Source organism: Polypterus senegalus, chromosome 6, assembly GCF_016835505.1.
Source record: "Polypterus senegalus isolate Bchr_013 chromosome 6, ASM1683550v1, whole genome shotgun sequence".
Classification (NCBI taxonomy): domain Eukaryota; kingdom Metazoa; phylum Chordata; class Cladistia; order Polypteriformes; family Polypteridae; genus Polypterus; species Polypterus senegalus.
The window spans coordinates 110,589,684-110,605,445 of record NC_053159.1 but is presented as its reverse complement, the minus strand read 5'-3'; the positions used below and the strand labels follow the sequence as shown (position 1 = coordinate 110,605,445).

Here is a 15,762-nt window from a genome sequence, read left to right as displayed (position 1 = left end):
GCAAATCCACCTCTGAATGGCTGAAGAAAAACAAAATGAAGACTTTGGAGTGGCCTAGTAAAAGTCCTGACCTGAATCCAATTGAGATGCTATGGCATGACCTTAAAAAGGTGTTTCATGCTAGAAAACCCTCAAATAAAGCTGAATTACAACAATTCTGCAAAGATGAGTGGGCCAAAATTCCTCCAGAGCGCTGTAAAGACTCACTGCAAGTTATCGCAAACGCTTGATTGCAGTTATTGCTGCTAAGGGTGGCCCAACCAGTTATTAGCTTCAGGGGGCAATTACTTTTTCACACAGGGCCATGTAGGTTTGTTTTTTTTTCTCCCTAAATAATAAAAACCACCATTTAAAAACTGCATTTTGTGTTTACTTGTGTTATATTTGACTAATGGTTAAATGTGTTTGATGATCAGAAACATTTTGTGTGACAAACATGCAAAAGAATAAGAAATCAGGAAGGGGGCAAATAGTTTTTCACACCACTGTATATAGCAAAATACCCGCGCTTCGCAGCGATGTCATGTGATAAAGAAGTTATGAAAAGAAAAGGAAACATTTTAAAAATAATGTAACATGATTGTCAAAGTAATTGTTTTGTGTATTTGGCGGCAGCTGCATCAGAAAATGTACCACAACATCTGACATGCCTCCTTTTTAGTGTTTTCTCACAGCTTGGATTGCTGCTGTCATATATATATACACACACACAAACACATACATACATATATATACACATACATATCTTCATATCTACATATCTATATACATATCTACATATACACACATATATATATATATATATATATATATATATATATATATATATATATATATATACATACCTATCTAGGTGTATAGCTTTGGTCACTGAGTGCAAGGGAAAAATAATAAAATATAGTCTATAAGTTATTAAACAGTAAAACATTAACGTTTTAAGAAGTACAGGTACATTGAGCACTACTGGAGTGGTTTCAGGTAAACTACATTTTAAAGACTGTGTAACACAACAGGTAAGTAACTAACAGCAGCTAAAATGTATATGGATCATCTCTCGGTAGTTGATCCCTTTTGAAAGGCGCTACACGACGGCTGTGGTATAGAAATTACATTTTCTATGTGAACGTTCAAATTTGTGCCTGTGGTAATGTGCCTTACCGGCATTTAAAGAAAATTAGTTTTGTGTCCTCTGCAGTGTTAAGAGAGAAAGGCTTTGGTTTGGGATAAAAGGAAAAAAGGTGTAAAGAAAGGAAAGTTGCCTTTTTCTTTTATATAGTATAGAGAGATGTGTTCGCTGACGTTATGATCGCCTTGTGTAGACTGGTGAGACGTCCCGCCATTAATCGGCTGTGATGGCACTGTCAGTCCTCCACTCGTGTGCGTGTTTTCATAATCCGAGGTGAGGACCTCATAATCGTATACGTGCAAAAGAAAGTGTGAATCGCCTTAATATTATTTTGCCGTGGTGTAGAAAAGGGGTCCGTGTTTGCACTTGTCTGGGCTATAGCGCAGGGGGAGGATGAAAAAAATTAAAAGTGCTCACTTTGACTTAAAGCAGAAGCGCAGTCAGCGTCTCAAAGGCCGGCACAGCTATGCGCGCTGGCTGCTCGACTTTTGCTGGGCAGGAGACCACAGTTTTTGCAGACACGTTCATGATATCAAAAGTCTCAGCGCTCTTTGGAGGTCATTCATATATTATATATATAGCAAAATCCCCGCGTCTCGCAGCGGAGAAGTAGTGTGTTAAAGAAGTAATGAAAAAGAAAAGGAAACATTTTAATAATAACGTAACATGATTGACATTGTCATGAGTGTTGCTGTCATATATATGCCTGCCTAAATAAGTCACCCTCGCTTTGCTCTTACTTTATTTACCGTTCATTTAATCATGGCTATTGGCGGAAAAATTATAAAATGGAAGGAGGATGGCTTTACCAAAACAATTATTGATGGCGAATCGATTATTCATAAAGCTTGAATTGGTGATGTTTTTCTGTGTTAACCTCATATTTTTCAGACTTCTTCTCAAACTAAGGTGGTGCGAGGATAAAATGAATCGGGATGCGCTGATCAATGTAATCGTGTACAGTACCAGGAAATCATGCATTGACAAAAGCTCCCCTTTGCTTGTAATGCAAAGTGTGATTAAATGCATTATTTTTTAACGCGTTATGGAGCACATGCATCGAAGCTTCTCAGCTGTGCTTGTGCTAAGAAAAGGAAAGATTTTAAAAATAACGTAACACGATTGTCAATGTGACCTTTTGTAAGTAGTGCCTGGAGGATTCAGTGTGGAGAAACTCTATAGAGACAGCGTGTGTATTAACTTGTGGATTTTTCTGTGAGTATTTGGTGGCAGTCTGACAAAGTTGCTTCGAAGACGGCATTAGCGCGAGCTCAGCTCAGACCGAAATTAGATGAATGGGAGGGAGATGATGACGTGACTCCCCACCCGCCTTAACTGTCAATCCCCACAAACACAGGCTCTCGGAATTTGCATAAGCACACCCCTTCACCTACAATTTTAACTTAGTTATAAAGTGATCAAAACTCTCGTTTATATCCTGCGTCCTCTCATTAAACTTGTATCCCGCATTACCTGTGGGCATGTGAAACGCCAGCGGTAGCCTGTCTATGAACTTAATTTAAAGTTTAGGTTTACACCTTGCTTTCTGTCCGAGGCAGCAACACTCATGAATATGGTAGTATATGTCACTCGCTCGCTTCTTATTGTTTTTCGCTGCGTTCTCAATTATATAATGCATGTTTTCTTAAGCGCTTTTTGCAGGTCTTCCTGATATTATACGCACTGCGTTGACAATCAGTTCACGTGATTACGTGGGAGGCGTGATGATGTCACACGAAACTCCGCCCTTCCAGCTCAACTCCATTACAGTTAATGGAGAAAATACCTTCCAGTTATGACCATTAGGCGTAGAATTTCGAAATGAAACCTGCCCAACTTTTGTAAGTAAGCTGTAAGGAATGAGCCTGCCAAATTTCAGCCTTCTACCTACACGGGAAGTTGGAGAATTAGTGATGAGTGAGTGAGTGAGGGCTTTGCCTTTTATTAGTATAGATATATATATACACACATACACATATATATATACACATATATACACATATATACATACACATATATATATATACATATATACATATACATACATACATATACATACATATATATACATATACATACATATATATACATACATATATATACATACATACATACATACATATATATATACACATACATATATATATACACATACATATATATATACACATACATATATATATACACATACATATATCCTAACGAATTCATTCAAGCCTAGGTTCCATCAATGAATACACCCCCAATTATAGTCTTAGGAGAAAGGCCACACTTAAGACTACAAAATTCTAATTAACAGGCATTAAACCACAGGTGAGTGTAATGATTTATTTAAGAGGTGTCCAGCAGACAGGTGACTATAAAAGGGCATTACTTAACAAAGAAAAGCCCTTCCCATTTCATGCTGTCAGCAATGGCTCCACATATACATATATATATATATATATATATATATATATATATATATATATATATATATTGTAAAAGGCGCTATAAAGTGCCCGACCCGGCACAGACTTACACAGAGGCACGTGTAAAACAAACAGGCTTTTATTTTTCTCTTCAGCCGTGGGGCACGTCTTCCCCGTGTCCCACAGGCCCAACACAGTTACAAAAGCACACAATTCAGCACAAACAAGCCTTCCTGGCACCACCACTCCTCCCAGGCAACCTCGTCCTCTTCCTCCCGATACTGGCCTCGAATTAAGGCAGGCTGGCCCGTTTTATAGCCCACCCAGAAGTGTTCCAGGTGCTTGACCAGCTGGCCCTGATTGCACCTCCGGGTGGGGCTGATAACTCGTCCAAACGGGTTGTTGGCTCTTGGCAGCACCCCCTAGCGGCCACCCCATCTCCCAACCAGGCTGTGGAGGACTCCATGTCCCATAGATCCACGTGGGAGACGGGGAAACAAATAACGGCCGGGGAGGCTGCCACCAAGCATCCCGGGGGAGGTATTGAGCTTTCCATGGTGGCTCCCCGGAACATATGCAGCAGGGGCATCCCGGGCGGGCATGGGACCCGGCTGTCCGTCACAATATATATATATATATATATATATATATATACATACATATACATATACATATACATATATATATATACATATATACACATACAAACTGGATTCCACTAAACACTAAACAAATTGTGAATAAAAACTGAATGCAATGATGTGGAGATGGCAAATGTCAATATTTTATTTGTAATAGAACATTGATGACAGATCAAACGTTTAATCCGAGTAGATGCATCATTTTAAAGGAAAAATATGTTGATTCAAAATTTCACGGTGTCAACAAATCCCAAAAAAGTTGGGACAAGTAGCAATAAGAGGCTGGAAAAAGTAAATTTGAGCATAACGAAGAGCTGGAAGACGAATAAACACTAATTAGGTCAATTGGCAACATGATTGGGTATAAAAAGAGCTTCTCAGAGTGACAGTGTCTCTCAGAAGCCAAGATGGGTAGAGGATCACCAATTCCCACAATGTTGCGCAGAAAGATAGTGGAGCAATATCAGAAAGGTGTTACCCAGCGAAAAATTGCAAAGACTTTGCATGTATCATCATCAACTGTGCATAACATCATCCGAAGATTCAGAGAATCTGGAACAATCTCTGTGCGTAAGGGTCAAGGCCGTAAAACCATACTGGATGCCCGTGATCTCCGGGCCCTTAAATGACACTGCACCACAAACAGGAAGGCTACTGTAAAGGAAATCACAGAATGGGCTCAGGAATACTTCCAGAAACTATTGTCAGTGAACAAAATCCACTGTTGCCAGCTGAAACTCTACAGTGCAAAGAAGAAGCCATTTCTAAGCAAGATCCACAAGCTCAGGCATTGTCACTGGGCCAGGGATCATTTAAAATGGAGTGTGGCAAAATGGAAGACTGTTCTGTGGTCAGACGAGTCCACGATTCAAAGTTCTTTTTGGAAATCTGGGACGCCATGTCATCCGGACCAAAGAGGTCAAGGACAACCCAAGTTGTTATCAACGCTCAGTTCAGAAGCCTGCATCTCTGATGGTATGGGGTTGCATGAGTGCGTGTGGCATGGGCAGCTTGCATGTCTGGAAAGGCACCATCAATGCAGAAAAATATATTCAGGTTCTAGAACAACATATGCTCCCATCCAGACGTCATCTCTTTCAGGGAAGACCCTGCATTTTTCAACAAGATAATGCCAGACCACATTCTGCATCAATCACAACATCATGGCTGCGTAGGAGAAGGATCCGGGTACTGAAATGGCCAGTTTGCAGTCCAGATCTTTCACCTATCGAGAACATTTGGCGCATCATAAAGAGGAAGGTGCGACAAAGAAGGCCCAAGACGATTGAACAATTAGAGGCCTGAATTAGACAAGAATGGGAGAGCATTCTTATTTCTAAACTTGAGAAACTGGTCTACTCGGTCGCCAGACGTCTGTTGAGTGTTTTAAGAAGAAGTGGAGATGCCACACAGTGGTGAAAATGGCCTTGTGCCAACTTTTTTGGGATTTGTTGACACCATGAAATTCTGAATCAACATATTTTTCCCTTAAAATGATACATTTTCTCAGTTTAAACTTTTGTTCAGTGATTTATGTTCTATTCTGAAATAAAATATTAGAAGTTGGCACCTCCACATCATTGCATTCAGTTTTTATTCACAATTTGTATAGTGTCCCAACTTTTTTGGAATCCGGTTTGTATATATACACATATATATATATATATCTATACTAATAAAAGGCAAAACCCTCACTCACTCACTTACTCATCACTAATTCTCCAACTTCCCGTGTGAGTGAAAGGCTGAAATTTGGCAGGTTCATTCCTTACAGCTTCCTTACAAAAGTTGGGCAGGTTTTATATCGAAATTCTACGCGTAATGGTCATAACTGGAAGCAGTTTCTCTCCATTTACTGTAATGGAGATGAGCTTCAACACCGTGGGGGCGGAGTTTCGTGTGACATCATCACGCCTCCCCGTAATCACGCAGTACATAGAAAACCAGGAAGACCTCAAAAGCGCTGAAGAAAACATGCATTATATAATTGAGAAGGCAGCGAAACAATAAGAAGCGGCGAGTGACATATACAACCATATTCATGAGTTCTGCTACTTCGGAAACAAAGCACGATGTAAACCTACACTTTAAATTAAGTTCATAGACAGGCTGCCGCTGGCGTTTGTAATTTAGTGCCTGCCCATATAAGGCCGTCCGTCAGCGGCAATCCAATAGCAAACTGCCACTAAATATTCACGGGTGAAGGACTGTGCTTATGGAGAGGAAGATGAGATGGTCAGGGTGGTGTTTGACACAAACTCAGCGAAACTGCGAGAGAAAGTTTTAAGTGCCAGGACTAAGGTAACATTAAATACAGCCATGGACATAGCACGAGATGGCACCAGCACAGCTGGGAACCTTCGATGCATGTACACCGAGCGGCTCACGTGAACTGGCGCAGTGCACAGATAAAAGCAACAGTTCCAAAGAGCTGAACAAAAACAATTACACAATTGAAAAGGCAGCAAAAATATGAAGCGTCTGATACATACAAGCATATTCATAAATCCAAAACAAAGCACACGTTGGAAAAAGTCAATGTCCCGCTAAAGGAAGACAGTGTAAAAAAAACCCGTGCATGCAGTGTGTCAGGTCTCAGATAAAGAAGAAGACGAGCTGTTTATTGATGCAGTAAGAAACGAATCGATGAATGAAACCTGTCATCTTTACAGCGATTGACAAACACGGAATGTAACTTGAACACAACACATCCTACAAATACGAACCTGATTGAAAGAAATAATGATAATCAAATCCTTGATGACAGCAACACTCAGTAACACTCACAAAACAAATACTGTATATTGACAGTCATGTTACGTTATTTTTAAAATGTTCCCTTTTCTTTTCTAGCTTTTTAACACACTACTTCTCGCTGTGATACGCGGGTATATATATATATATATATATATATATATCCCGATCTACATACTCGAATAATGGATACTTTATTAGCCATCAATGATTGTTTTGGTAAAGCCATACTCAGTGTATTCATTAGATGAGCGGTAAAAAGTAAGAGCGAGGGAGGATGACTTATTGAGGCATGCAGGCTGTAGTCGCGTCAACTCTATCTGAATTGCGCGATCACATTTGAAAAATATATCTTTTCAAGTTCTATTTAGTCCATATGTGTCAAACTCAAGGGCGCGGGCCACATCCGCCCGTGTAATTATATCCGACCCGAGATCATTTTATATACTGTATTATTGTTATTAAAGCCCGGGTATATGAAGCGCTGGTAACACAATAAACTACAGATCCCATAATGCAGCGCTTCAGCTGCCTTGCCAACACTTACGCGTTAATCAAGTCTACCTTATGATGCTGCAAGTTATTGCGAAGCTAGCTCACACGATGCTGAAGAGAAAAGTTGATTCTGAAAACAGAGCCTTTAAAACCGATGGGAGGCTGAGTATATGTTTACTGAACCCGTGTGTCTCATTTGTGGAGCTAATGTGGCTGTAATTACAGAATTTAATCTAAGACGGCACTATGAGACAAAACATCAGGGTAACCTGAATGCAATGCATAAGATACAGAAAGCAGAATAATTAAATAAGAATCTGACACTTCAGCGGACGTTTTAACAATCACAAAGTGATTTCAAGTGAAGCTGCTTTTATGGGAGACACAAATGCACCAGTGCACCTTGCCCCACGTTCCCTGTTGCCAAGTAATGTTAAACCAAGTCGTCACTACGGTGTTCCCAAATACGCACTTTGCTGATAAACTGAGCGCACGCACTGAGTTTGCACGGCGCTTTGGTGACTTTGAAGAACTAAAAAAGTCCGTCTACATGCGGCTCGAACCTTGTGCATGTTTGGTAGCACATATCTGTGTGAGAAGCTCTTCTCAGTGATAAAGACTAACAAAACAGCACACAGGAGTCGCCTCACTGATGAGCACCTGCAATCCATCCTGAGAATCTCCACAACACAGAACCTCACACCAAACAGAAACGAACCTGTGGCCAAAAAAAGATGCCAGGCGTCCAGCTCTAAAATGACATATGAGCAAAGACAACTGAATGATTTGATTTGTTATTGCTGAAAGGAACACATTTTATTTATATTTCCAGGTTTTGTTATGCAGCATGTTCATATTTGAATTTGTATAATTTTGACAGGATATATTTTTATGGAGAGCAAAATCTTTTGGGATATTTAAAATCTAAGTTTATTTTTTATATAAAATTACATAAGAGTAAAGAAATTTGAATGTTTGTTCAAACATAATTTTAGACAGGATATATTTTTATGGAGAGCAAAATATAAGTTGTTTAAGGTTTGAGTTGATTTATTCACGAATAATATTCCTGTCTGTTTTTACCATTCCTACCAAAGATATTTCTGTCGACTAAATAAAAATTCCTTCTATTTAAAATTTAAATAGAACTTGAACAAATACGATAGTTCATAATATACACGCAGACTTGCACATAAGAGCGGGAGTTATCCGTTTTAACAAGCAGCTTATTGCACTGATACGAAATAGCTGTGTGTATATATGTAGATATGTATGTATATGTATATATATGTTTATATATGTGTGTGTGTATGTATGTATATATATGTATTTGTGTGTATGTATGTATGTATTTATGTGTGTATGTATTTATGTGTATATGTATAGATATGTAGATATACACTGTATGTATGTATATATGTGTATATGTGGTGTGAAAACTATTTGCCCCTTCCTGATTTCTTATTCTTTTGCATGTTTGTCACACAAAATGTTTCTGATCATCAAACACATTTAACCATTAGTCAAATATAACACAAGTAAACACAAAATGCAGTTTTTAAATGATGGTTTTATTATTTAGGGAGAAAAAATCCAAACCTACATGGCCCTGTGTGAAAAGTAATTGCCCCTTGTTAAAAATAACCTAACTGTGGTGTATCACACCTGAGTTCAATTTCCGTAGCCACCCCAGGCCTGATTACTGCCACACCTGTTTCAATCAAGAAATCACTTAAATAGGAGCTGCCTGACACAGAGAAGTAGACCAAAAGCACCTCAAAAGCTAGACATCATGCCAAGATCCAAAGAAATTCAGGAACAAATGAGAACAGAAGTAATTGAGATCTATCAGTCTGGTAAAGGTTATAAAGCCATTTCTAAAGCTTTGGGACTCCAGCTAACCACAGTGAGAGCCATTATCCACAAATGGCAAAAACATGGAACAGTGGTGAACCTTCCCAGGAGTGGCCGGCCACCAAAATTACCCCAAGAGCGAGAGACGACTCATCCGAGAGGTCACAAAGACCCCAGGACAACGTCTAAAGAACTGCAGGCCTCACTTGCCTCAATTAAGGTCAGTGTTCACGACTCCACCATAAGAAAGAGACTGGGCAAAACGGCCTGCATGGCAGATTTCCAAGACGCAAACCACTGTTAAGCAAAAGAACATTAGGCTAATCTCAATTTTGCTAAGAAACATCTCAATGATTGCCAAGACTTTTGGGAAAATACCTTGTGGACTGATGAGACAAAAGTTGAACTTTTTGAAGGCAAATGTCCCGTTACATCTGGCGAAAAGGAACACAGCATTTCAGAAAAGAACATCATACCAACAGTAAAATATGGTGGTGGTAGTGTGATGGTCTGGGGTTGTTTTGCTGCTTCAGGACCTGGAAGGCTTGCTGTGATAGATGGAACCATGAATTCTACTGTCTACCAAAAATCCTGAAGGAGAATGTCCGCCATCTGTTCGTCAACTCAAGCTGAAGCGATCTTGGGTGCTGCAACAGGACAATGACCCAAAACACACCAGCAAATCCACCTCTGAATGGCTGAAGAAAAACAAAATGAAGACTTTGGAGTGGCCTAGTCAAAGTCCTGACCTGAATCCAATTGAGATGCTATGGCATGACCTTAAAAAGGCGGTTCATGCTAGAAAACCCTCAAATAAAGCTGAATTACAACAATTCTGCAAAGATGAGTGGGCCAAAATTCCTCCAGAGCTGTAAAAGACTCATTGCAAGTTATCGCAAACGCTTGATTGCAGTTATTGCTGCTAAGGGTGGCCCAACCAGTTATTAGGTTCAGGGGCAATTACTTTTTCACACAGGGCCATGTAGGTTTGGATTTTTTTCTCCCTAAATAATAAAACCATCATTTAAAACTGCATTTTGTGTTTACTTGTGTTATATTTGACTAATGGTTAAATGTGTTTGATGATCAGAAACATTTTGTGTGACAAACATGCAAAAGAATAAGAAATCAGGAAGGGGCAAATAGTTTTTCACACCACTGTAATATATATGCCTGCCTAAATAAGTCACCCTCGCTTCGCTCTTACTTTTTTACCGTTTATTTAATCATGGCTAATGGCGGAAAAATTATAAAATGGAAGGAGGATTACACGGAGTATGGCTTTACCAAAACAATTATTGATGGCAAATCGATTATTCATAAAGCTTGAATTGGTGATCTGTTTTTGAAAGTCTTCCTGGTTTTCTACGCACTGCGTTGACATTCAGTTCACGTGATTACGTGGGAGGCGTGATGATGTCACACGAACCTCCGCCTCCCACGGCTTTCGAGCTCAACTCCATTACAGTAAATGGAGAAAAATACCTTCCAGTTATGACCATTACGCGTAGAATTTTGAAATGAAACCTGCCCAACTTTTGTACGTAAGCTGTAAGGAATGAGCCTGCCAAATTTCAGCCTTCTACCCACATAGGAACTTGGAGAATTAGTGATGAGTCAGTCAGTCAGTGACGGCTTTGCCTTTTATTAGTGTATATATATATATATATATATATATATATATATATATATATATATACACACACACACACACACACACAGTGGAACCTCAGTTAAACTTAATCCAATCCGCAACTCTGTTTGCTAACCAAACCATTCGCTAACCAAAGCATTTTTTCCTATTGAAATTAATGTAAACACATTTAATCTGTTCCAGCCTCAGAAATTTTTGTAACTTTATTTTTTAAGGGTTTTTCTGTGATGAAAAATATAGAAAAAAAAAGGTATTATTAGTACAAACAAACTAAATTGCATTAAACAGCACTGTATTCACCTTGTTTGTTGTAGTTGGTGGCATAGGTGGATGGCGGAGGAAGAGGAGAAGGAAGCTACTGCTTTGATGGGGAATCCCCCTCCATAAAAACATCGGGTAACACTGATTCGGGGCTTTTTTCACGTCGTGATTCCTTTTCTTTGGGCACAAGAAAGAGATCTAATAAAATCTGCCTTTTTCTTTGCTGTAGAATTTTTCTAAAATGCGATATTGCATTGTCATTCATTATGTTAATTGCCCTATTAGCCACAACTTTGTTAGGGTGGTGCTTCTCAATAAATTCCTGCACATCATTCCACTTACTGCAAATTTCCTTTATCTGAGTACTGGTGATTTCCTCCCTAACCTCCTCTTCCTCTGACAAATGTTCTTCCTATAAGGCTTGCACCTGTTCTTCCTGCAAGGCAACCAGCTTTTCTGTGGTTAGTTCATCTCGATGGTCCTCCATCAACTCCTCCACGTCAGCATCACTGACCTCTAATCCCACACTCTTGCCAATGGACACGATTTCACTCACTACTTCGGCACAGCTCTCTGCTTTAAATCTCTCGAAGTCTCGGACGCAACTTGGCCAAAGTTTCCTCCAGGCAGATTGCAATGTGCGGGAAGAGACCTCACTCCAGGCTTTGTCAATGAGGTTGATGCAGTGGATGTTAAAGTGCTCCTTCCAAAACACTCGAAGGGTCAAATCAGTGTCATTAGTGACCTGGAAACACCTGGAAAACAGTGCCTTGGTATACAGCTTCTTGAAATTGGAAATGATCTGCTGATCCATCATCGGTTGCAGTAATGGAGTAGTATTGGGTGGAACATATTTGACGTCAAAGTCATACTCGATATCCAGGTCTTCCTCCAAACCTGGTGGATGCGCAGGAGCATTATCCATTAAGAGAAAACATCTAATAGGAAGATCCTTTTCCTGAAGATAATTTTTGACAGTTGGGGCAAACACTCAGCCAATCCATAAATAAGGTCCAAGTTACCCATGCGAGACGTAGCGTTCACTTTCAAAAAACTCCCTGAATTCATCCACAAATGCTTTTCCTGCGGTTTCATTTGAACTTGCAGCCTCCCCGTGCCTTATAACACTATGGCGAAAATTATCAAACCACCCTCTACTCGCTTGTTGGCATTGTGTAACTGCTTAGCCTTTTCACAAATTATTGCTTCGCTAACACTACCTCCAGCCAGCTGCTTTCATTGATCCAAATTAACAACAGTTTTTCCACTTCTTCTAGCACTTTAGACCTTTGTTTAATTAACATAGTCACTCCTTTGGCCAGTTCAGCCAGCTTAAACGCCTCTTTGTTCTTTAGAATTGTACAGACAGTCGATTTCGGCATATTGTATTCCTTTGCGATGTCGGAAACATGAATATCATTCTCGTGTTTTGCTATAATTTCTTTCTTTACTGCTACACTTATACGTTTTCTACTGCCACTATCACTAACGCGTTTCTCTTTCTTAGGTGCCACGAGTAAACATGCAAATAAAAAATAGCATCGAAACTGAAAAAATAACAAAAAAGTAATATTAGTGAACACAACACTCAGAAAAGCAATGTGTACAGCAAGCGCGTCAAAGCACAACTGAGCACAAACACACAAAAATCGGTCTGTGCTTGCGTTCGTTATCCAAATTTTGGTCGTTAACCAAGACAAAAATTGTTCAAAATAAAAGTTTGTTAACCAATTTGTTCGTTAAGTACTGGCCTTAAATGTACAAGTAAAATTTAAGGCCAGTACTAAAAGTGCCAGAGAGCTGGCCGAATCTTGGCTATCAAATGAGAACGCCATCAACAAACACTTGGACATAAATCCAGCATATGCAAACTTAAGAACATGTTCATAATAAATAAAACTTTACACCCAATACCCACCCCCTCCAGATCACACTGACTTAGCCACCTCCCCGCCCCCACCACATATACACACATATATACATACATATATTTCTATATACACACATAGGAACTGGCTGATACACATTCATTACAAGAAAAGTACTGCAATAGTAGCGCATCTGAAAATGCTATTGCCACACAATGAACAGCAGAAATGATCAACTTTGCCAGTGTTGTTTCCTTGGCTACAGCTGGTATCTAAGACACATGATATGTTAGTTATTTGTATAAAAATGTATCTACTTATCTATTTAGCCACTTCTTTTCATGTATTTTTCATTTTATTTATGTACGTGAAAAACGTACAACTGGGCTTTGTGGCAGTACCAGCCATGCATGACAAGAATGGAAAACAGAATTCATACTGGACTAAATGACATTAAGCACTTGATGACAGTGTAATCAATCACAGCTTTAGAGTAAGTCAGGATATGAGGCGTAAATATAAAAATGGGGGGTGGAGTGCAAAACGTGGTCATAGACTTGAAAATAAGGCGGTAAAAACATTCCATATATTTTGTTTTTAATTTTAATACATTCAATTTAATTCCTTTTCCCTGGTTTCATTTTTTACAATAATAAGTATTTAAAACACATTTTATATGGGGGAAGTATACGACTGGTTCTCCAACTTTTTATCATTTAATTAATCATTAAATTAACTGAGCTAAAATTAAACCAAATGTAATATTTTGAAAGAACGAGAAATGGAAGGGAGAAGGAAAAAAGACAAAATTAAATGCCTAATAATATGAGTAAATGCAAATTAAGAACCCCACCCAACCACACCCCCGACCCCCAAAAAAAATAAATTACTCGGAAATCCTTAGGAGAAATCCATCCACTTCTTCCAAGATATTTGGAGAAAAGAACTTAGGAAACTCTGCTGACCCCAGGGTAAGTGAAAGAGGTTTGTTAGACAGTAGCATGGTGTATTACACGGATGAGGATGTGAAAGGTAATATGGGTAAAGTTTCTACAATTCCCATATTTGACAATATCACAGACTTTTTGATGATAATTGGATAATGTGGTATTCTTAATATTTTACTAAATATTAAACTTAAATCTGTAACGGTGCTAATAAAACTCATTAAATTAAAATCATTAAATTAACTGAGCTAAAATTAAACCAAATGTAATATTTTGAAAGAACAAAAAATGGAAGGGAGAAGGAAAAAAGACAAAATTAAATGCCTAATAATATGAGTAAATGCAAATTAAGAACCCCACCCAACCACACCCCCGACCCCCAAAAAAAATAAATTACTCGGAAATCCTTAGGAGAAATCCATCCACTTCTTCCAAGATATTTGGAGAAAAGAACTTAGGAAACTCTGCTGACCCCAGGGTAAGTGAAAGAGGTGGCATATGCTGGAGAGCCTTCCTAGAAACATTTAAAAAACAAAGATAATGTTTAAATAAACCTTGAATAACAAGTGCAAAAATACATTATTCTCACCACAAGAAGGCAACAGCACATGCAAGTCTCTCTCGTCTAAAGTCTATGAATCCTTTATGATTCATGTGTTTGTTTCACAAACACCTTCAGCAAAAAACTTGAGAATGCCAGGATACATTACAGAAAACAACAACACTAGACACAATCAAATATATACTGTACATTATTTATTATTTAATAAACACAGTATTTTCACCGGAATCTCAGTGACTCCAGGGTGTAAAAGTGCACAATTCAAAAAAGGATTGCAAATCCATTAGGTTTTATGACACTTGGTGAACATTTTCTTTACTTACCAATTATAACAGATCTGCTTTGAGGGATCTTGAGACATAATTTCCTGCTTAAACTGCTCCAATTGTCTTAACTAGCTTGCATAAACAGGTCTTGCAACAACACTTCTACAGGGTAAAGAAGTAAGGCTCTGCCATTTCAAAATAGATAAAACTCAACTTGGATTCTGAGTATATTAGTATGACTCAGTTTACAACTTCACTAAATGACCGAGTTACAAATCCATAAGCCTATAAGTACATACTATGCTTAAATTAATATAAAATGTCTTATCAGGTTCTTAGGCATTTGCTGTTGTAAAAATATTACTTTTAGAGTTACCCGTGAAAGGGACTACCTATAAAAAATTATGCAGATGGTTAAATTAAATAAGACAAGCAAAGATCCTTAATGAAAACAAATGTTTTATCCTGGCTAGCCTCATTTTAAATGACACGACTATTCGGGTCATTACTTTTCTGCCACACCTCGTATGTTTATTTTTTATTGTGTCTTCTATTTTTCTATTCATTTTGTAAAGCAGTTTGAGCTACGTTTTTTTTGTATGAATATGTGCTATATAAATAAATGTTGATTGATTGATTGATACTGTTCAGTTACAGCTTGAAAACCAACAGCAATACATTAGGTTTGAAGATACTAAAATGTAGTTAAGGAGAGGTTTTAAATATTCTGTTGCTTTTGTTCTGTGAAAAAAAATTTCCAGAATGGGTATGTTGTTGATATGGATACAACAGAGGCATTTCCATTTCTCAAAGCCATAATCCTGCCTTGATAATTTATATCACAAGACTATAAAACTTAATCTGACTTACAAACTTCTACTGAATCAAATTAAACCTAAAAAATTGGAAGCTACATGCTGGTA

At 38.4% G+C, this 15,762-nt stretch overlaps 1 protein-coding gene across 2 annotated transcripts in view; it reads right to left on the bottom strand.

Annotated features, from left to right (window-relative positions):
* The window catches only part of zzef1 (zinc finger, ZZ-type with EF hand domain 1), a 273,801-nt gene that overhangs the window by 198,253 nt on the left and 59,786 nt on the right, over positions 1 to 15,762 (bottom strand). Inside the window, exon 7 of one of the 2 annotated variants that reach the window (XM_039756776.1) lies at positions 14,409 to 14,525. In XM_039756776.1, coding sequence (XP_039612710.1) covers positions 14,409 to 14,525 — 117 coding nt within the window. Of the gene's footprint in view, positions 1 to 13,954; positions 14,083 to 14,408; positions 14,526 to 15,762 lie in introns of those variants that run through there. The other variant, XM_039756777.1, reaches the window with a different exon arrangement.